Source organism: Acipenser ruthenus, chromosome 1, assembly GCF_902713425.1.
Source record: "Acipenser ruthenus chromosome 1, fAciRut3.2 maternal haplotype, whole genome shotgun sequence".
In the NCBI taxonomy this organism is placed as follows: domain Eukaryota; kingdom Metazoa; phylum Chordata; class Actinopteri; order Acipenseriformes; family Acipenseridae; genus Acipenser; species Acipenser ruthenus.
Window position 1 is genome coordinate 88,574,701 of NC_081189.1, and position 23,375 is coordinate 88,598,075.

A 23,375-nucleotide genomic window follows, 5' to 3' on the forward strand; every position below is an offset into this window, starting at 1 on the left:
ATGGGATTCATGGCAGAGTAGCAAGGTGGAAACCATTGCTCACTAAGAAGAACATGAATGCTCGTCTCAAGTTTGCCAAAAAGCACCTGGATGATCCTCAAGAGTTCTGGAACAATGTTCTATGGACAGATGAGTCAAAAGTGGAACTTTTTGGCCGACATGGGCCCAGTTATGTCTGGCGAAAACCAAACACTGCATTCCACAGTAAGAACCTCATACCAACGGTCAAGCATGGTGGTGGTAGTGTCATGGTTTGGGGGTGCTTTGCTGCATCAGGACCTGAACGCCTTGCCATCATTGAATGAAACATGAATTCTGCTCTGTATCAGAGAATTCTACAAGAGAATGTCAGACCATCCGTCCGTGAGCTGAAGCTGAAGCGCAGCTGGGTCATGCAGCAAGACAATGATCCGAAACACACAAGCAAGTCTACATCAGAATGGTTGAAGAACAAGAAATTTAAAGGTTTGGAATGGCCTAGTCAAAGTCCAGACCTAAATCCCATTTATTTATATTATATATATATATATATATATATATATATATATATATATATATATATATATATATATATATATATATATATATATATATATATATATATATAAAACAACAAGCATTCCACCACGATGTAGCATATATCAACTGTGTATTAGCCTTTTCTGCACTTTGCACGTGCAAAAAAATAAATCTGGCAGCCATTTAACATGTAATCGACATAAGATCCAAAGTATCGCGATAGTATCGAATATCATGATACTGTGCATGGTATCGTATCGATACTCCCTAAAGGAGGTATCGCAGAACACTTGAATGTATGGATGGCTTTAAAGTATTTTCAGTTTTTCTGCAAGTTATATACTAAATGTATTATGGATAAGGTCTAGCATTTTTTGGGAAACTGTTCAACAACTCCTTACAGATTAATTCAGAGAATTTAAAGTCACCTTGTGTCTTCTTCCACCTCTTTGGTTGTTGCTCTCTGATCCATCGCTGCTGGCAGTAGTGTGAGCTACTAACTTCATGTTGGCTACTTTCAGTTTCTCTGTCAATAGCTTTAACTCTGCCTTCTGTGCAGCAACCAGGCGTTCCAGCTCTTCAGAAGACACATGGTGTGTTTCCTGCCAAAATAAAAGTGTTTTTTACACTTTAGTAATTTAAATTTGAATACTATTTATAAAACATTAAAAATGCTACCATTTTGAGGTAACGTAACTTTCTAGCCATAAAGTTTTCCACTTGGAGCAGATATATGTCATTTTAAAGCACAAGGGTATTGGTACAGTTCTGGCAGGCACAAATCAGCCAGCTCAATTAGAGAACTGCAAAATCTATTAATCACCGCCTACAAGCAAGTCACTAAGGGCATCTTCATAGTGCTTATGAAGGAAAATAAACCTGTTTATTAGTATGTGGATATAATCCATTTAGTGACAGCATCCCACTTAGTTAATATATACATGGTTGAACTAAGATAATAGTAGGACTTGGCTTAGTTGTCTTGGATTCCATCTGTGAGATCTTACATGCTTTCTAGTCAGAGTTACTCATGACTAGAGAAGTGAACACACAAGCTCCCCATAGCTGTGAGTTTCTGAAGACTCATGTTTATGCCACTTTTGATGGGGCCAGCTATCACACACTTGACACTGAAATGGAATGAATACGCTCTAGTGCCTTTTCATCTCTATACATTAGGACTTCCATCATACTCAAAAAAATTGCTAATGTGCAGTCTTCAATCTGCTAACTATGCATTCCATAATAGCTTATAATTATTAAAAACTGACAAGCAGGCTTTGCCACCTGTGTTTTTGTGGAGCCAGGCAATGAAAAAACAACAACGCTGTCATCACCTCTCGATTCCTGATTGCATTATCAAAACTACAGCCGAGTTTGGCATCTGGGTGTGACCTTGTTAACTGCTAGGGTAATTAAGTTTAACCAATTGGGAGGAGGGATGATAAATTATTAGCAAGAACATTTTGTTCACATTTTATTAAATTGGCCTGTCAAAGGGTCGGTCAAATTATCTAGGGCCTCGTTTATTGGAGGCCAGCCACATTGCCACATCTGTTACAATTATTTATAATTTCAGCAGTTGAAAACCAACTGAGTTAGGCATCCTCCATGTAAAGTAATTTACAAATTATCTGATGAGGGAGAGTTTTAGCTTTTCCCTTATTTCTAGCCAGCAGAAAGCTGCGCTGTAATTACAGAACACGATTAGGTTCTTTGGGGAACTTATCTTGCACTCATAGCCGTAGTAAGATGCGTCAAGAACATATGGAGGAGCTTGTGCTTGTACTCCCTGAAGCTCGTGACCCGTCTGCCGCTGAGCCCTTGAGCTGAATTTGAATGCGAGTGCCATGGCTAATGTTCTACACATGCACCATTTATGCCACAAAACAAATCTGATCACTGTTAATTATGAAGCAGCTATAATCAGCCCTTCACATCTGTGTAATGTGAAGCTCAGCAGGCTGTATTCCAATAATGCATGACTACCTTTGGGTCGCCAATTGCAAGCCATATTGTCTAGGTAGTAGTTACTGAATTCAAAATAACTCCATTGACAAGAGCCTATCGCAAGGACACTGAAGCTAGTTTTCAGCCTGGGGTCTTTCCTTCACAGCTTTTGACCAGAGTGCTTCAAGCATATGGCTGTAGTTCATTAATGAGCAGCAACACACAGTGCTCTAATTTAAAGAAACCACTTGAGCCATTACAGAAAAAATAAATCAGTTTTAGACCCCAATAAAACTGTCATGAGTGAGCATACAAAATTGATAGAAGTTTTATCAAAAGACTTTCCCGAACTGTGGTTTTCAAATACTAGCAGAAGTCCCAGCCATTTGTTAATCTCAACAAATTGTTACATAATTTTTTCTAGACAATAAAGAAATGTATTTTGTAAACAAATCTCCAGCCATTTGTTTAAAAATCTATGCCTCTAAATTGTAAAGTACACAAAATGCACCACACCACAGTAGTTTTAGCAAGCACTATGTTGAGTGGTTAGATTAAGGAATGTTATTTAATTCAATCTATTTAGAAATTCTCATTATTATGAATTTCAAGGGACCATTAGTAAGTTGTATTATCAGGAGTCTTAGCTAAATGCATGTTGTCAGTTTTTATTGAAGTTACAGCAACACTGAAATCAAATTTAAATAAGAGTAATGAAAGGTATTGTGCATTTTATAGAAAATACAGTTGGAAATGAACTTTTAAAAAAAGTATACATTGCAAATGAACTGCACTTGCAATGTGCATGTCCCATTCTGATCAAAGGCATTTTTAAACCACTAAAGACATCCTCAACAACAGGTACTGAGCAAATCGGAAACAGTGATGACTTGCATCCACAGTTTGCTGTTCATAGGCCTGTTCATAGCCTGTTTTTTTCAGAATGGTTGAGAAAGTGTTCGCGGTAATGTTGAAATCTGCAGCAACATCTTTCTTTTTCTGCATGGTGGTGCACTAATGCACCGCTTTCAACAACTCAATTTTTGTCTGCAAGGATATGATGCGTGAGTACTATGGCAACTCGAAGTGCATTATAGGATCTGTAGTCCCAAAACAGCACTAAAATACACTAAAGGGGCACTAATCTGAATGCAAGTTAATACATTTCCCCAAATAATTTCCACTGAGCTGTTCAAACTAGAGTGATTCGTTTTAGTCAAATTTTTCTTACCTGGGTGGGCTCCAAAATAATTTGTATTAACAGGAAATTTGTGTTAAGTGAATTCGTATTCTAAGAAGTAATTTACAATAAGCGACTGCTAAATTTTTCCGGGACCATGTAGAAAACGTGTAGTATCAGGACATTTATTTTTAACGAGAATTGACTTATACGTTACAGTAAAAGTCAGAATCTGGTCATTCTTGTACCGATAAATATCAACATTTACCAAGGTGGTAAATGTCAGAAATTATCAAGAAATAAATTGGTTTTCGGACATTTACCAGTTAATCTTATGATTTACCAAAACGTATTGGTAAAAGACCGAAATTATCAAGAAAGAGATGCCTTTTCAGACTCGGTTACTATTATGATTTACTGAAGCGCATTGGTAAACGCAGGTAAATCATTGAATCATTCCTGCATATAAATTGTCACTGAACAAAATAACAGTAATGCACGATTGAGCAATTTAAACTAGTTCAACATGGTACTGAACAATATTGTGATCCACTTATGTAGAACAAACAACATTCTGGTAAATTTGCGTATAAAACAATTCACAATGGTGTTGAAGGATATTGTACTTCAAATACATAGTCGTTTGATGAAAAATAACATTCTGCTAAATGGAAATTAAATCATTTTGGACCTTCGTTTTTTCAACAGAAAATCACACTTTGGTTATGACACAAAACGTGACAAATACAGGCACTGACTAGATATATTTTAGTTACTTATTGCAGCATGGTAGGCTAATGAAGCCTTACAATGTGCAAAAGCGAGACGTATGGTCACTTGGTTATTCTTGAGATTTACCGGTAAATGTCCGAAATGAAGCGTTATAATGTTTTTCTGACATTTACTGCTTTGCTTGGTAAATGTCAACATTTACCAGTAAATCTTAAGATTTTTTTTTGTTGTTGTTGTTCAAATATGTTATTTAAACCACAGTAACCCGGGCTGGCTCTGGAAAAGGGCGTCTGCTAAGAAATGAATAATAATAATAATAATAATAATAATAATAATAATAATAATAATAATAATAAAGCTGTAGCTCTTGGGTGGCTGCATGGTGAGTCCGCAGTGTGAAAAAAAGCGGTCGGCTGACTGCACACGCTTCAGAGGACAGTGTGTATTCGCCTTCGCCCTCCCGAGTCAGCGCAGGGGTGGTAGCGGTGAGCTGAGCATAATAAAATAATTGGCCATTCTAAATTGGGAGAAAATAATAAAAATAATTGGCAACGACTAAATTTAAAAAAAAAAAAAAAAAAGCACATCCGACTGATAAACACAAAACAACTGCAGTTGCAATAGCAGGGAGCAAGATTTTTTATTATTATTATTATTATTATTATTATTATTATTATTCCATATAAGCACAATCAACTATGCATGACCAAATTCCTGGATCTAACACAACATGTTGTTCTGCAAAAGACTTTCACTTTTTATGAGGGTAGCAGGAGTTTAATGGTGATTTATAGCACTAAAGCAAACAAAATAGGTAAATGCTTCAATTTAGAAATGACTTACTGTAGGGTATTAAAATCTAGTATTAATTCATATGAATCCCACTGCAGTGGTTTGTACTTTAAAATATTAGCATAATTGCAAAGCTGGATGCTTTTGAATGTGTGAGGTTTCAAATCTAGAAGAGTGGAGCCTTTGAAACAGGATTCATCTGATTTGGAGTTGTATTCCTGACAAAACTAAATGACTATAAAGAAAGATGACCCTGGGATAACTAAGATCAAAATACTGTAATGCAAATGCCATGATAGATACTTTCATATTCCCTGCAACAGAGTTGGTAAATCTTTGTTCATGGAATAAATACAATACTCCATGTTCATGGAGTATTCTTAATATACTAGATATAATCCAGTGTTGAGTACAGTATGCTTTGTTGAGTGGGGTTATTTTTTATACACAGGTTTGAGAGAACCATTTAGTAAATATTTTATTCTTTAAATATACTAGAATCATTTGCATTTTTCATTTAAATGCTGTCAGTATTTTTTCTAAGTCCTTTTGTCAGTTTTCACTGTTTCTTAGAAGGAATAGCCATTGAACAGACCGAGTTGGACATCATGAAGTAATCCAGATCAAGAGATTTGGCCCAAGCACAGGTCTTACCATTCTTACCACAAATTATGATTTCAGATTTATCTCCATGGCAAGGACGTCTTACATTTTAAAAGAAAACAGCTGGAACTTTGAGCGTGTAATTGTGTGGGCGGTAGATCAAACAGATTTAACTAAATACACTGTATGCCTTTAGCACATTGATGCTTCAGTTTGTGCTCTGCTGTGGCCCACCTGTGTGCTTATTACCAGCGTTCCCTCTAAGGCTAAAATGCGTGCATTTTTTGCAATAACTGGCAACAACCTTCGCACTCAGTTTACTAACTTTCACAAGTTATTATCATAAATATCAACCTTAAATCGAGACTCTAACATCTCGAGGTAAACCTACCATTTTGCAAGCATTCTTGAAAAGCATTAACAACCATATTTGCGTCTATCTTGCAGTTGATTCCGATTTCCCTCTGTAAAAATGCATGTCTCATTCATATAAATACTCCAGTAAACAAATAAAAATCACAATACTCGTTACTTTGACGGTTTTTGTTTTATTTCCCTTTTAAAAAACGACCATTTCAGAAATATCATCTCAAGCGTTTTGAAACTGGTAAAAATGTAATCAAAATCGAAAATACACATTTAAGTGTATAATATAGTAATTGAAGAAGACAAACCACGTGCATTTTTTTTTTCTTCAATCACATGCCTCTGCTGAAACTCAACATGGCAGCTGCATCAACGATGAAAAAAAATAAATGGTTTCAGTAAAAGACAGAGCTAAAAAGGGAGGGTTAGGTCGGCCAGGGGGTCCTCAGCTCACCGCGCACCAGCGACCCCTGTCATCGGGCCGGGCGCCTGCGGGCTTGCCTGTAAGCTGCCCGAGAGCTGCGTTGTCCTCCGAAGCTGTAGCTCTTGGGTGGCTGCATGGTGAGTCCGCAGTGTGAAAAAAAGCGGTCGGCTGACGGCACACGCTTCGGAGGACAGTGTGTGTTCGTCTTCGTCCTCCCAGGGGGGATTGCAGAGCTTTGCATCTCCGCTTAATGAAAAACTGTGAGATTTGCATCACAACAGAAAATAAGTAAGCCACAGACACTTAAATGCAGTGGTAGTCCGGACAGTAAAATACTGTACTGTAATGTAATTTTAATTCAAAGGCCATTACACATAACACCGCACGACAGTTGAACTAGGCACCCTCATGAGACAATCGCTTCTCAAGTATACTGTAGTAAAATAGGATTCTGCAGCTTTGAGTAAATATAATCGTGATCATATAACAAGTTGCTCAGCTTATCCACGAGGACTTGTTTTGATGTATTGTCCTCAGTGACTGAGCACCATTGACATCTGTATACTGTATTTAAACTGCTGATGGCACGCTTCTGCTAATTGTAATGCGACAGAGTGGCCGAGAACAGTGTAAATAATCAGGCTGGAGTCTTAATTTATAGTTTTAAACCGGTGTTGGTTTTATTTTTTCTTGCACTGCGATGACAAAACAACCACTAATAAAACAAACAAAATAAACCTAGCTCTCAGTTGGAGCACTAAGTAAACAATATTGTGTATGGCACAAACACTAGATATCTTACTCACGTTTTGGTTTTGGTTTCTTTTTCTTCTGCTTCCTTACTCCTCTATACCCACATCACATTTCTATCGAGGTGTCATTAACTTTAACAAGCAGTTAACAAATTGACTATTATCCATAATTTGTAAAGGAAAAGCAGCTTTGGATTTTTCGTGGGTGTGCATACATGCAGGAACTCGTGACATCTATTGGTCAACCCATTACATTGCAGCCAGGGAACAAGCTCATATTCTCATACTAAGTTTGATTCTGCACGATTGTCATATCGGTCTGCTTTTAAGAATCAACCGCTTAGAACATAAGAACATAAGAAAGTTTATAAACGAGAGGCCATTCAGCCCATCTTGCTCGTTAGTAGCTTATTGATCCCAGAATCTCATCAAGCAGCTTCTTGAAGGATCCCAGGGTGTCAGCTTCAACAACATTACTGGGGAGTTGGTTCCAGACCCTCAATTCTCTGTGTAAAAAAGTGCCTCCTATTTTCTGTTCTGAATGCCCCTCTATCAAATCTCCATTTGTGATCCCTGGTCCTTGTTTCTTTTTTCAGGTCAAAAAAGTCCCCTGGGTCGACATTGTCTATAACTTTTAGGATTTTAAATGCTTGAATCAGATCACTACATAGTCTTCTTTGTTCAAGACTGAATAGATTCAATTCTTTGAATCTGCATATGAAATGTCTTTTAAACCCTGGATATCTCTGGTTGCTCTTCTTTGCACTCTTTCTAGAGCAGCAATATCCTTTTTGTAACGAGGAGACCAGAATTGAACACAATATTCTAGGTGAGGTCTTACTAATACATTGTAAAGTTTTAACATTACTTCCCTTGATTTAAATTCAACACTTCTCACAATATATCCGAGCATCTTGTTGGCCTTTTCTAAGAAATAAAAAAATAAATATAGCTTCCCCACATTGTCTAGATGAAGACATTTCTGAGTCAACATAGGTCTTTTTCATACATTCCTTCTTCAAATTTCAGTATCTCCCATATGATATTTATAATACACATTTTTATTGCCTGCGTGCAGTACTTTACACTTTTCTCTATTATGTGTCATTTGCCATGTGTCTGCCCAGTTCTGAATGCTGTCTAGATCATTTTGAATGACCTTTGCTGCTGCAACAGTGTTTGCCACTCCTCCTATTTTTGTGTCGTCTGCAAATTTAACAAGTTTGCTTACTATACCAGAATCTAAATCATTAATGTATATTAGGAATAGCAGAGGACCTAATACTGATCCCTGTGGGACACCACTGTTTACCTCGCTCCTGAGGTTTCTCCTCTAATCAGTACTTTCTGTTTGCTACATGTTAACCACTCCCTAATCCATGTGCATGCATTTCCTTGAATCCCTACTGCGTTCAGTTTAAGAATTAATCTTTTATGCGGGACTTTGTCAAAAGCTTTATGGAAATCTAAATATACCATGTCGTATGCTTGTCGTATACATGTATTGTTTAAATTTAAAAGCAAATTGTAAAATTGTTGAGATACTTGTTGGAATATTGTTTCAAAATTGTATAAAAGTCAACAAAAATATTATATTAAATGGGTTAATGCATGGCCAAAGGTTTCACACCAATAATTTACCCTTTCTCAGCAAAACAGCAAGTTTCTCAGTATCTATAAAGCTTAGAGAGAACACTGCTTATTACTGATGTGTACCCTTGCTGGCACACAGTAATGGTGTACAACAGCTGCTCAACTGGCACACACTCAGCTTACCAGGTAGTCAGATGCCAATGTCAGGCCAAAGCCTGAATGTTTGTTGGTTCCCAGTCAGAATGATTTTACTGTAGCACTGCCCTTTGGCAAATTAGGCAGGTGGCAAGCATCCATCGGCCTCTCCAAAGGTGCTAAACATGGGGAGTAAAAGACATAGAGCCACAGGGAAGCTCTGAACCGACTCATTAGGGTTGATTAAGCAAACAGACTCTTGTTTCCTATGGAGACCAAAACTTGTGCAAGGCCAGCACCCTCGACACCCTGTTTATTCAGGTGTTTACAAGACAAACCGCAAATAAGTACATACCAAATTTAATTTGATGGAGTCTGCCTAATGGGATATAATATCTTATAGCCTGAATTACCTGAGCACTCACTTCAAAGCTGCTACTTCCAATGGGGGTTCTCACACACCTTGTATGTTCCAGACAGTGCCCCAACCTAGGTTGGAAGTATCTGTAGTCGCCACCTCTCTCCTCGTGACACAGCCCAGAACTGTGCCCAAGCACAGATGAGCTGATTGTTTCCACCACAAAAGAGCCTCCATACAATGACGAGACACTGCGAGTAAGCGGTGGCGTTCTAAGACAGGGTGCAGGACCCTGTGGTTGAACCAAGCTTGGAGAAAGCACAAGCGGATGCTTCTGCCATCAGGCCCAGAAGTCTCTGGAAGGTCAGTACCTTCACTGCTGAGTTGGGCTGAAACAGCTCCAAGCAGACAGTTAGCCTCTGGATTATGTCGTCCGACAGATTGGCCATCATGTTTCCGGAATTGAGGCTTACACCAAGATAGACAGCCCTTTGAGAGGGCGTTAATGGCTTTTCAACTGGTTCACCGTGATGCCTAAACGTTGGAGGTGATTGGTGAGCATTCCCATGTGCAACATTGCCTGTGCTGGTGTTTCGGCACATATCAGCCAGTCGTCCAGGTAATTGAGCAGGCGTCCTTGAGGTCCGCTTTAGTGAACCAGTCGCCTGACCTTGTAGCGATCGGTAAATGTGCACTGGCTCTTTAATTCGTTTTCCTTTTGTAGCTGCCTATAGGGAGTAGAGGGGGAGCTCACAAGGACCAAGAGAGAGAGAGAGAGAGAGAGAGAGAGAGAGAGAGAGAGAGAGAGAGAGAGAGAGAGAGAGAGAGAGCTTGCATGTAGCAGGGGAGGCAGAGCAACCATGCAGGTTGAAAAGATGTGACGGAAGAGAGACTTTGTTTTTATAGCAGTTTGTTTTATTTTAAAGCATAATGTAAATTTTAACTAGCAATATATTATCAAAGAACAGAGTAAGCTGAGTTGCCAGCACTAATGCTGGTCGTATTTTTCTTTCTTTCGAGTTTGTATTTGGGAAGTCGCCTGGATTGCCTGGAACTATCAGCTGATTTCCCCAGGTACATCATTGTCTAATTTTGGAGTGGGGCCTGAAAACTTCGAACGGGTTCAGGGGTGGCCAATTCGTATCGCCCGACGCCCGGGACAGCAAGACATGTAGGACAGACAAGAAGTCTTGCCGTTATACTTTGCCCTTCGGACAAGTAGTTTTTCTTTATTTATTTTTCCTATGTTCGCTCTGTTGCTAGAAAGGCACTCTGAGTATATTTGTAGAGAGCCACGCAAGTTTCTGAGATGTGAATTGCGGAAGTCTACCACACACACAAACATTTTAGAAAATGTTTACGTCCCACCCCTATTACTTCTGATTGGCTAGCAAAGAAACCCAGAAATGGCTACCTGAGTGTGACAGCCTCTGTCAAGACACACGCTAATCTTTTAAACTCAAGGTATTATTTACGTTTTTTGTAAAATGAGCAAATAAGTTATACTGCTTTCTTAATACATGAACCCGACATTTAAATGCAGCAACCTAGTAAAGTTACCAAAAAAAAAAATTAAATACACCACAGTCGCTATTAGCGGATTTGCTGCCCCACACTGGGGCAGCAGTGTGGAGTAGTGGTTAGGGCTCTGGACTCTTAACTAGAGGGCTGTGGGTTCAATCCCAGGTGGGGGACACTGCTGCTGTACCCTTGAGCAAGGTACTTTACCTAGATTGCTCCAGTAAAAACCAAACTGTATAAATGGGTAATTGTATGTAAAAAAAATCAAGTGTAAAAAATAATGTAATTATATGTAAAAATAATGTGATCTCTGTAACAGTTGTAAGTCGCCCTGGATAAGGGCGTCTGCTAAGAAATAAATAATAATAATAGAAAGGCCATTAATAAGGAATACAATAATGTCGTTTCTTTATTAGCATTAGTCCAGTATCGGTATACCTGCATATTCTATGTAACATTGTTGCTAGGTAATTCACTTTCATTGGCTCTGACATCAGGGCAAGAGTTTAAGATGTTTTGTTGGGATGACGATGATTAATTAAGTAATTAATTTAAAGTTTTGTTTTTTTTTTTCAGAAAGGCAGTCATTTAAGCATTTTACTGCCAAATTTTTATGGTATTAGTTTAATTTTGATTTTTTTTGTACATGTGTGACTGTGCGGTAGTAAGAAGAGAGAGTGAAGAAAGGCGAGAGTTGAGTGGTTAAGACATTGCGTGTTGTCATGTAAATACTGTCGAAAAATATTAAAATATCCACAGTTAAAAATGAACAAAGAGTCAGTTTCACAAAACGACGGCTGATACCAACTAAAAGGAGTAAAATAAAACTGAATATCTGACAACTGGATCCGAGCGAAGTTACAGAAAATGATTGGTATGTACTACAAATAAAATACCAAAACAGCATCTTGTTTAAAACAGCAATCTGGTTCGTAGTGCAAATTAATATAAATTGGAAGATATGACAAGACACCTTGATGTCTTCAGTATCTTCCATGACAGCAGGTATTTTGACAGGTGTTTTCTTTGATGTTGGTGGCGCAGTGATAACTGGTTAGCACAGGTGCAGTTATTTGCCTTTCTTCCCAAGTACCAGTAGTTCCTAATCGTGACACTGTGCTGGATATTGTAACGGCTTGGAACACTGATGGACCAATCAGCATGCAGCATTTTAACAATCCGTTTTATAATTATAAGTATCGTATAGTACTATTAACTAAAATAAATATATCATAGAAATAAACAAAAGAAAAAAACATATTCAATGTCTGCAGTATTTGGTGGAGCCTACTGTAAATATTGTGTGCATTTTGGTAGAAAACCAGTAAACAAAATCAGAGAAACTTGACAGGTTATACACAAGTTCTTTATAAATCTGGTGTTCAGCAGTTACAAAACTATTTACAGTGCAAGGTCAAGAAAATCAGAATTCCACAAAGCAGCAGTAATAGTTTCGTATCTGTGATGCAACAAACTAAAACACCTGAACATCAGGACTTGGATTCAGCTTATAGAGAAAGAGTGGAAAAAAACAGGCAGAAGCTATTTTTATATTTGAATAACTCCCAACTATTGCTTATTATTAGTTTGTTACTTAAATTTACTAGCAAATGTGTTCCAAACTGCACTGAAAGAAACATTTCCTTAAAGTATGTTATAAATTTGTTTAGGTGAGGTCGGGTCACAGGGAACCTTTTGTGTATCTTGAAGACAGAGGTGCCGTCACGGATTAAAAAAAAAAAAAAGTGTGGGGTGGGGTGGGTTGGGGGTCAATAGATTAATGTTGGATGAATAGACCTGTGCATGAAGACCCTTCATTGTATGTTGTATGTTGCAAAACACAAGGGCAGCTCTTATTTCTAGTAACATTCTATAAAGAGGTCAATGTAAAGCACCTGACTTTATCCTGAGCTTCTATTACTACAGCTGAGGTATGACATACAGAAGGGTAAAATCACAAATCTGCATATACTTCCACTTTAGCAACATACCCATAAACATTAACCCTTTAACTATCGCTTATCAAAGTAGTCGTCTCAGAAACAAAAAATAGCTATATTAACTTGTTGATAATTCACAGAACAAAACTTGGCAAGAAATACATTTTTTGCCAAATAAAACAATTAAACCCTGGCATAATTTTCTCAATCACCTGGCTGAGCAAACAAACAAAGGTTTAAAAGTACTCGGCAAGAACAGTGAATGTTTTCTATTGCTGTTCAGCTGCTGGTCAAGCATGACAGGATCTGTAAGAAGTTGTATTTAAAATTGTCTGTACTGGGAATGTGATAATATCTGCAGGAATATATATTATGTACCGACATATAGCCCTACCCAAACGACTTGCCTTAAAAATGGCACTTGTGATGACTTAAAAAATCAATTAACAGCCAGATTGACTTGATAAGCCTTTATTTTCACTCCAGCAAATGATGTGTTGCACACTTAAAATATTTTTTTGTGCGACACATAGGTGGCAAGTATTTTTAAGAAGGACAAGTAGATTTTTCTAGCATTTTGTCACTTGGACAACAAGTTTTTTTTCAGAAACTGGCCACCCCTGGGGTTTGAAAGAAATATATTTTATAATTCCTTTTGCGAATTGACTGTGCTAAACATCTGAACTTTACTTTCTTTTTTTCAGATTACCTATATTGACCGTTGATATATCTACAACATTGATATATCTTTGGGCATTCATGAATGGAGAAGCAGGAAATGTTTTGTTTATGCTTGAACAGCATGGGGTAACTGAGACGTGAACTGAGTGGCTTTATGGTTTATAACAACATGGCTGCTTGATCTTACAGCTTACTTTCCTGTTAACTGCTGCTGATTGAAACATTATGCTCTGTTTGTTTTTGTATGTTTCTGTGTCTGTCTGGTTCTCAATCTAGACTTAAGATTCACTAATACACCTTATTAATTGGAGATTGGCCTTGCTTAATTGTACACAATTTGTTAGTTAAAAGGTTTGCACATGTTTATTCTATGGTGATGTGCTGTTGATTTATTTTTCTAAATACAAAGCATTGTATGTTGCCTGCTTTTATGCTATGTCATTTCTACTAGTATTGGGTATTACTAGTATAGGTGGGGTAAAATGGATAAAATGGTACTGTCATTTATTTAGCTATCCTTTTTGGCTTCAAAATAATGGAAGTGCCATGGCATAATAGCAGTGTTAATCCTCTCTTTCTCCTAATCTGGGATATTTATAAATGTGTTTAAATGATGAATTTGAATGACTTCCTATATAATTTAACATTTGTGAAATTTAGCAATACTGTGAAATGCAAGTTGTGCTCTTATTGAAGCGGATTCTCTTAATAAAGGGATCAGTATAATCAATTCGTCTCATTACTTCTGATTGGCGTTATAATACGGATTAGCAATATACAATTAGTGTTGTTCTGCGGAGTCCTAGTAACGGACATAGACTAATTTAATTATATTTCTGGGGAGGGGGGGGCGGGGTAAATATTAACCCATCATTACAGAATATGGGGAACAAGGAACACCATTACAACCTTACTGACTACAACAGCTGCCGCGTTGTCAGCATCTTGAAGTACAGATTGAGCTGTCTGAGGCCACCATCCCATTTCGGCACCAGGAAGTATCTGGAGTAAAACCCCTCTCTCTGGCTCGTAGAGGCTTGTGCTTGCAGCTGCTGCTGCTTGTGAGCAGGGTGCCGATAAATTGCGCCGGCCTCCGCTTTGCACACCGTGAAAACAGTTCTGTGCATTAGTTCTAGCAGGGGCTGCAGGAGCCTGAATCTGCTTTTGAAACTGAGGATGCCTGTTTTGCCAATGCTTTGCTGGCTTACGGGCTGGGGGCTTCTGCTTGGGGAGGAAACGTTTTATCATCTCATCCACTGCCGGCCCAAACGTATGCCCTGGGGTTACAGGTGCATCCAGTAATAATGCCTTGTCCTTGTCAGGTTCTTGAGCCTGAGCATGCCACAGCTGCCTTCTTGCTGTCACCAATGCAGCCATGCTCCTGACCAACACCTGACCATTGTACTTAGACAACTGGACCAGCTGGCTGTTGATCAGGCTCAGCTCATCCAACTGGAGGAGCAAGGCCTATGGTCCAAGCACAGCAATTGTTGCAGCATTGACTGGTAAGCCACCAGTATGCTACTGTAGCTACCAAGACGTGTGCAAAATCCTGAGGCTGCACAGGCCTTTTTCAGCATTATTTCAGTGACTCGGCATTGTTCATTTGGACATGAAACGTCCTTTTGCAGCAATGCTAGTAGGCATCTGCATCAGAGAGGCGATGGAAGCCTCAAAAGGCAGAAACTGGGCCAGGGCCAGGTTATCTGCATCGTGCACCCTATACAAACTGTCCAGTGGCCGGATAAAGCCGGGGCAGTTGCTGGGTGCGTGCACCTTGTGCAATTTTTGTCCATTCTAGTGCACTGTGGTTTGAGATCAGTCCTAAATCACTGCAGTACCACATCATGGATTGTTATTACTGTGTTACCTGTTAGACAATGTGGGGAATAACCTTACACTAACAGTGCACTAAGGCAGACATTTTGAAAGAGATTTGAAACAGACTTTACAGTTAAAAGTAGGGCAGTGTTAGAAGATTCGAAGGTTCGTTCGCTAGCCAGGAATTCAAAGTTAGTTTTAAACCTTCAAAGGTTCGTCAGGCGTCATTCACGCACTGTATGTTTTTTCTTTTTTTCTGTTACCAGAAACTGTTTGACAACGTGTGAATACTATAAATCATGCATTAAATGTCACTCACATGCAAATTTCGATCTTTTAATTTGTATAATGCATATTACTTAAGCAAAAAGTTATTGTATTAAAATCCACTTCAAAATCGTTATACGTAGCAACTCTATATGGCCCTGCATGTTTGGGATTTTTTGGTTGAATGCCCAGACGACCAAAAAAAAAGTTGAATGCAAATTGTGCAAGCAACTGTTGATGTATCATGGAGGCACAGCCAATCTCCAGGGTCATTTGTTGGCGGTGGTGGTGGTAGTTGGGGTTGTGGTTGTTGTGGTAAAATGCAGTGGTGTAGTGCTACATTTAGAATTGAGGTGTTGCTATTATCTACCCTTTCCCCCCTCCCTCAGCCCTACCACGCCGCCTGCCATCCCTGTTTCCCAATATACTCAACAGAACTTTAGTTTATCACTCTACAATAGTTACCATATTTGAAAGGGCTAACAAGTGTACCAATTCATTACAAAATTCAGACAATCAGTTAAGGTATTATTTTAAAGCAATAGTGCAAGGCACTAGGCTTACAGATAGTTATATTAAAGATACATAAATAAATAAAATAATTTTCATAACCAGTTTCATACACTAACACACAGATGATTAAAACACTGTCATTATTATTATTATTAATCTATTTAATCTTATTTGTATGGGTGTCACAAAGACGGCCAGAGTGGGTGGTGTCAGACCAGACAGGAATACACAGACAGAGACGGTGGTGATGATGAGCTGAGTGCAATGGCTGCACTCAGCGTTTATTAACAAATAAAAAGGTTTTAAACGGTACACAAAACAGGACACGGCACTGGTAGCCAAAATAAACAGACATACAAAACGACTAACACTAAACAAACGGTGCACGGACAGACAGACAGACACGGTGAGTACAAACAAACTTATCTTTACTTTTACGATCTTAATTACTCCTCTCTCTCTCACCCGTTCTCCTCTTCCGAACACCCAACCCCGACTGAATGAAAATGTGCATCTATATATACTGTTGTGCTGGGATTCAATTACTAATTAATTATTCACTTGAATCCCAGCACGTGAATTAATTCTGTGCAACCCCGTGCTCGCATATTATATTTTAAATGCACGTGCGTGATGTGCAATCCCGTGCCTAAATACAAATATACAATTTAAACACACGTGAAACACAGACCTGTTTATATCCCGTGTACCAATCTATACACCAACATTAACATACGCACGCATACATACAACATAGAACACACAAATGCACACAGGGGCGGGGCACTTTGCCACATATACCCCCCCTTGTGCGCAGCACACATGGCCTCAACGGCCACCTCCCCCCTTAAAAATCCAGCAGTCCAGGACAAAGTCTCGGGCTGGGAAGGGAGGCTTCAGTGGGCCCATGGCTGGCCATGCTGTCAGCACCCCTGCCGGTAGTGGCACGGCTGACAGCCTGTTGGTTTGCTCCTGCAGCGAAACTGCTGCTGGGGATAGTGGTCTCCTGACCTCTACCCCTGTCTTTGTACTCGGTAGCTCCCTTTGGTGGGGCTCCGACCACAGTACTGCCGGCAGCGAAGAAGCTGCAGTGGGAGCAGGTCTCCGGACCTCCCCCACGATCTCCGGCAGCGAAACTGCTGCAGTGGGAGCAGGTCTCCTGACCTCCCCCACGATCTCCGGCAGCGAAACTGCTGCTGGGGTTGGTGGTCTCCAGACCTCCTCCCCCTTCTTCGTGGCCGGCAGCTCCCCTTTCTGGGGCTCCGGCCACCGTACTCCCTGCGGAGGTACGGGCAGCAGAGGCAGCTCCTGCTCCTCTGCTCCGGGTGGTGGCGGAGGCAGAGGCAGCTCCAGCTCCTCTGCTCCTGGCGGTGGTGGAGGCAGAGGCAGAGGCAGCTCCTGCTCCTCTGCTCCTTGCGGTGGTGGTGGCGGAGGCAGAGGCAGCTCCTGCTCCTCTGCTCCTTGCGGTGGTGGTGGCGGAGGCAGAGGCAGCTCCTGCTCCTCTGCTCCTGGCGGTGGTGGAGGCAGAGGCAGCTCCAGCTCCTCTGCTCCTGGCGGTGGTGGAGGCAGAGGCAGCTCCAGCTCCTCTGCTCCTGGTGGAGGTGGAACCAGCAGGTATTCACCCTCTGCTGGTGGAGGTGGGAGGGGCAAGCAGTCCTCCCACTGCGGTGGAGGTGGAACCAGCAGGGATTCTCCCTCTGCTGGCAGCTTGGGTCCTAGGGCTGTGGAAGCCCCGACTTCCCTCTCTTCGGGCTGTGGACGCACCGACTCCTCCCTTTTGGGCTGTGGACGCCCCGACTCCTCCCTGTTGGGCTGTGGACGCACCGACTCCTCCCTGTTGGGCTGTGGACGCACCGACTCCTCCCTTTTGGGCTGTGGACGTTCGGGCTCCCCCCACTCAGGCGTAGGACGTTCGGGCTCCTCCCACTCAGGCGTAGGATGTTCGGGCTCCTCCCACTCAGGCGTAGGACGTTCGGGCTCCTCCCACTCAGGCGTAGGACGTTCGGGCTCCTCCCGCTTGGGCTGTGGACGCTCAGGCTCCTCCCGCTTGGGCTGTGGAGACGGGGACAGCAGGCATTCTTCCTCTGCTGGTGGACCTGCTACCTGGGCTGCTGTTCCACTTATAACTGCCTCCAGGTAGCTGAGGACCAACCCCACACCTTCCTCCCAGGTGCTTACGGTCTGTTCCCTCGCATATGCCTCCCATCGCTCCCTATCCATAAACTCCAGGAACTGGACGACTACTGGGATAGACTGGGCCTCCAGCCCAGCATTTTCCAGCATCCAGTCCCGCATTTTGATGGCGTCTTCTGCCATTTTTTTTTTTTTTTCTTTTTTAAATCCAAACTGCGGTTCCTGCTCTGGCCTGAGTCCTGGAGGCGCTGTCGATCCCACGCAGGACACCACGTGTCACAAAGACGGCCAGAGTGGGTGGCGTCAGACCAGACAGGAATACACAGACAGAGACGGTGGTGATGATGAGCTGAGTGCAATGGCTGCACTCAGCGTTTATTAACAAATAAAAAGGTTTTAAACGGTACACAAAACAGGACACGGCACTGGTAGCCAAAATAAACAGACATACAAAACGACTAACACTAAACAAACGGTGCACGGACAGACAGACAGACACGGTGAGTACAAACAAACTTATCTTTACTTTTACGATCTTAATTACTCCTCTCTCTCTCACCCGTTCTCCTCTTCCGAACACCCAACCCCGACTGAATGAAAATGTGCATCTATATATACTGTTGTGCTGGGATTCAATTACTAATTAATTATTCACTTGAATCCCAGTGAATTAATTCTGTGCAACCCCGTGCTCGCATATTATATTTTAAATGCACGTGCGTGATGTGCAATCCCGTGCCTAAATACAAATATACAATTTAAACAAACGTGAAACACAGACCTGTTTATATCCCGTGTACCAATCTATACACCAACATTAACATACGCACGCATACATACAACATAGAACACACAAATGCACACAGGGGCGGGGCACTTTGCCACAATGGGTTATACACATGTATATCTATCTCCATATATTAATAGGAGCAAAACAGTTAAATGTTCTACACGTGAAGTACGGAAGCGGTGCTCTGCCTGCCCATGAAGTGAGGGGTCGGCAGCACTACATCCCTGGTAAAATGTGACTGTCACCGATAACCTGCTTGGAAGAGTGAATGTTATATAAAGCTTTGTTTTGCCTGAATCCGCTGCAGTTGGTACTGCTGCAATGCAAGCTTACTGTGTATATCGCAAGCAGGATTAATTATGTGTAAATAAATGTGTATTTTTATTTAAATTATAAAAACATGATCACTGTTCTATATAATGTATTTTTAAACTACATGTGAATGTTTTCTTCCATTTATATGGATTACCTGTAAAATAATAGGATTTTCAATCAAATATAAAAAAGTAGCTAGTGTCACCAGTAAATTATGCAAATTCGTACAATCGAAGGTTCGAACCTTCCTTCGGGAATGTGTCTCGAACCTTAGAAGGTCAAAATGTACCCTTTGTTGCAGCCCTAGTTATAAGTGTAACTAAGTCACAGTGAAACCACATACTCGCTGCACTGTGGTACGCGAATCCATCTTGCTTTGAAAAGCGATCTCCATTCAACATTTGAAAATACTGTATTCCAATTAAACTAAGTGACATCCCAATTAAATGGCATAAATAGCATTGGGAAGAACCGTCTCCCAGAGTTGTATCCCATTTAAGCAGAAATCTCAATGATCAGTATCCTGATTAGGCAGCACCAACTGAACTTAACAAAACAAATGTAGCCTTATAATTTATTCCACTGGTACTAAAAATAAGGATAATAATGCTTTTAAAATCTTGCTCTGCATGATGAACTGTAGTTGTAAATTGAAGTTAGATTACAATTACCAAGCATATTGGTGGATAAAACAAAGGTCTAATTCTTTAAGGCTGGAAAACAGAAAGCATACTTTTGATACACACAGCATGGAAACAAATCACACAATGCTGGTTTCTCCCTTCACGGAACAATGTTCAAAGCCATCTCTCTCATTTATTTAAATGAGAGCAGTGTTACCAGGCCTCCCCAGTGATGCGTACTTTGATCATTCCAACAGTACTTCCAAACATTTCAAATTTAAATACATCTCTCTAACAACTTGTGCATTAGAATTTAACAGGTGTTCTCAAAAAGTTGTAACAGAATTTCAGATTAGGCTGGAATACACACCCCTGTCAGCACAATTATAAATAGGGAACAGAAAGCCCAGATGACTATATTTCATCTAGGGATGCCTTATCTGTTAACTTTGATGTCTGCAGGTAAAAAAGTTAGGAAACAAAGCAGTTAGGCGCACTCTACATATGTTCTATAAACACAATTTAATATTAATTAACTATATCAGTTTGTGGATTAAGCATACAATGATTACAGCCCACCAAAATATGTGAGCTGCCTTTTCATACTGTGTAGATCTAGAGTGACTTGAACTTCCTTTGGTGAAGTTTGCAAACATATTAAGGGTCTGTAATGGAGCTACAGTGTTTCTCAATTAACTGCAAGGGGATGTTATTACAAACTAATTAAGTTATTAAAACTGCCTTCTGCCTTCACAACACATTCACATTTGCATTTTTATCAATAGCCCAAGACTTAAAATGACCATTTCAGAACAAGGGTAGGTCTCACATGTATAGATTTTAAGAAATACATGTTAAGCAAACATTTCCTTTCATTAAAAAAGATATACAAATTCAGTATCTACCATATTAACTGTGAAACTGTCCCCACCTCTTTCAATGGTATATAATGCATTGTTGGTAAATGGATTACATTTGGGATCTGTTATTCATAAAAAAATAAGTGAAAAACTGCACTTGAAAACGACTTGCTCTGAAACATTTACACTCAAGACCTGCCTTAATTCCAATGCAGGTCACAAACACTGACCAGCTACATTTCAAAATGTTAAAACCCTATACATCTCTACAGTCAGAACAGCCTAAAAATAAGATTTGGTCTCTTAATGGATCTACCCTATATTTTAATAAAAGTGACTGAAACAATGGAATGGAAGCCTCTAACCACACATGATCTCAAAGTGCTTGACAAACACTCAACTACTAAAACACAAAGAGTAATGGCGTGCAGGCCACCTGTGGTAAAACACAAACAGCTTTGGTTTTCTCCCTCATGTCATCATTGTTAGTAATTTTTGATGGAAGATCAGGTGGACCACAAGGTCTTGCTATAGAAACTACAGACTCCAGCTTAACCCCCAAACACATTTGTCACGTATGTTAAATTACTGTGTATTGTGTAAACCCAATACAAAATGTAATAGTGATGCTAAACTGATAAAACAGCCAAATACAAAAGTACTGAAAGAAAATAAAATGTTAGTTGAGATCCTGAACCAGTGTGAATTTGTAAAAGAAGTGAAAGGGATACTGCAGAAGATATCTGGAAGCTGCTTTAAATTAGATGCTTCTGTGAGCAAGTAATATATTTTTATTAAGGCAGCTGTATTTACTGTGCATTTATTGAAATTAGTTGCATTTGTCCAATTACTTTGATGCTGCATTCTATTGGCATATTGATTGAATTCAAGTGTAAGGGCCGTATCCAGAGTCATGTGCATTATAGAAAGGGCTATAATAATCCAGCATACTAAAAAAGAACTTTGCACCACTCCCATCACAGAACACGCTTTGTAAGCTTTCATAAAATGCTGATCATTTTTGACGGCCCCTTACCCCATAAGGGTATTCACAAAAAGGGTTTTCATTTTGTTGGTTTTTCAATATAGGATATGTTCTGGTAAATGTGTCAATTTCTTATGCCTGTTAGCTTCCCCATACCCATACAGGCTGTATCATACGTTGCAGTGCAAAGAGAAAACTTTGTATGCAAGTCTGAAAGTCCATGGATTTTTTTCAAATAAAACTTGGTTCAGTGGTCAAAGCAAAGTGCAACACTTTATTACAGGAAGTAATTGTTTCTTGTTAGTTTAAACATATTTAATTAAATATGAAATAGCTTTTCCTCTATGAAAATGTGCCTTTGCACTTGTTTTAAAGTATGGAATATTGCTTTTATTAGCCGAACCAGAATCAGAATCAAAGATTAGAGCACAACTAGTTCACTATAAACTAGATTCTGATGTGCTCAATAATTTATTCCAATTTTCACCACATTTGGAAGAGCTGCCCATGTATACATTTGTATAGGCATCTCTAATATATAGTCAGTTTATGTTTGTATATTCTCTGGCAGCCCTAAAAAAAAATAAAACCACACCACCACTCCCTGAGACCCAGATTCTAGCCGAGGTATATATTCCATATGCCCACTTTGGTCTGCAACTTCAATTCAGTGTATGAACAGGGAAATCTAGAATCGCTTGGCAACACCTCCTCTGCCCAGCCTCCTACACTTGGATATGACCTTACTGGAAGATATGATTATAGATAAACATCTTGATGTACCTGCTGCTTGGCTCCAAAACAATTCTTACCTCTTCCAGATGCTTGGCATTAGTCTGTCTTGCTGGGAGCTGAGAGAAGACAAGAGCCTGCTGCAGCTTTGCTTGTAGCTGGCTGATCTGTTGCTCCTTCTGGTGTAATTGGGTTGTCAAGGAAATATGGCTTTGACGGAGCTGGGTCTCACTAGACTGTAATGCTTCATAACACATGTTCAATTCGTTGTACAGCTACAAGGACAAAAATGTTATCAGAGTTGTGTGATTGCAAAAACATCTCAGCCCTCGCCACACTTATAGTTGTGGGTTAGAATCGTATGAGATTTTGCCTTAGCATTACACAAGGGTTTTATTTTCCCGCATACTTGAAGACAATTTTAGTCCAAGAAGGTTAACAGCAGCAGCTAAAAGCTATTTACAAGTGAAATGGCACCAGCAGCAAGGCTGTGAAAAGAAAGTACATGTCTTTGTTGACCTCTTTTTAACATGGGTCACTGTACAGGAGGAGAAAAGTATTTATAGGCGACAAATCAAAAGAGATCCAGAAGTGAGATAGCATTTACCTTTTGATATGATATTGTTTCTGTTGTGTGGGCGTCTTCCTGGTTTCGCAGCACCTTCTGCGTTTCCAGATTGAGGCCCTCCAATTGCTGAATCAGTTCAGCCTGCTGAGCTGTATGCTCTGTGCTCTGCTTATAAAGATTCTGAATCTCCAGCAACTCCTTCCTGTAGGACACAGAAGTGAT

At 40.0% G+C, this 23,375-nt stretch overlaps 1 protein-coding gene across 1 annotated transcript in view; it reads right to left on the minus strand.

Moving 5' to 3' along the window:
• cntln (centlein, centrosomal protein) overlaps positions 1-23,375 on the minus strand; it is a 158,815-nt gene that overhangs the window by 100,424 nt on the left and 35,016 nt on the right. The window contains exons 9-11 of the mRNA XM_059031625.1: positions 23,193-23,351; positions 22,666-22,860; positions 948-1,121 (exon numbers count right to left, since the gene is read on the minus strand). Coding sequence (XP_058887608.1) covers positions 948-1,121; positions 22,666-22,860; positions 23,193-23,351 — 528 coding nt within the window. The remainder of the gene's footprint in view (positions 1-947; positions 1,122-22,665; positions 22,861-23,192; positions 23,352-23,375) is intronic.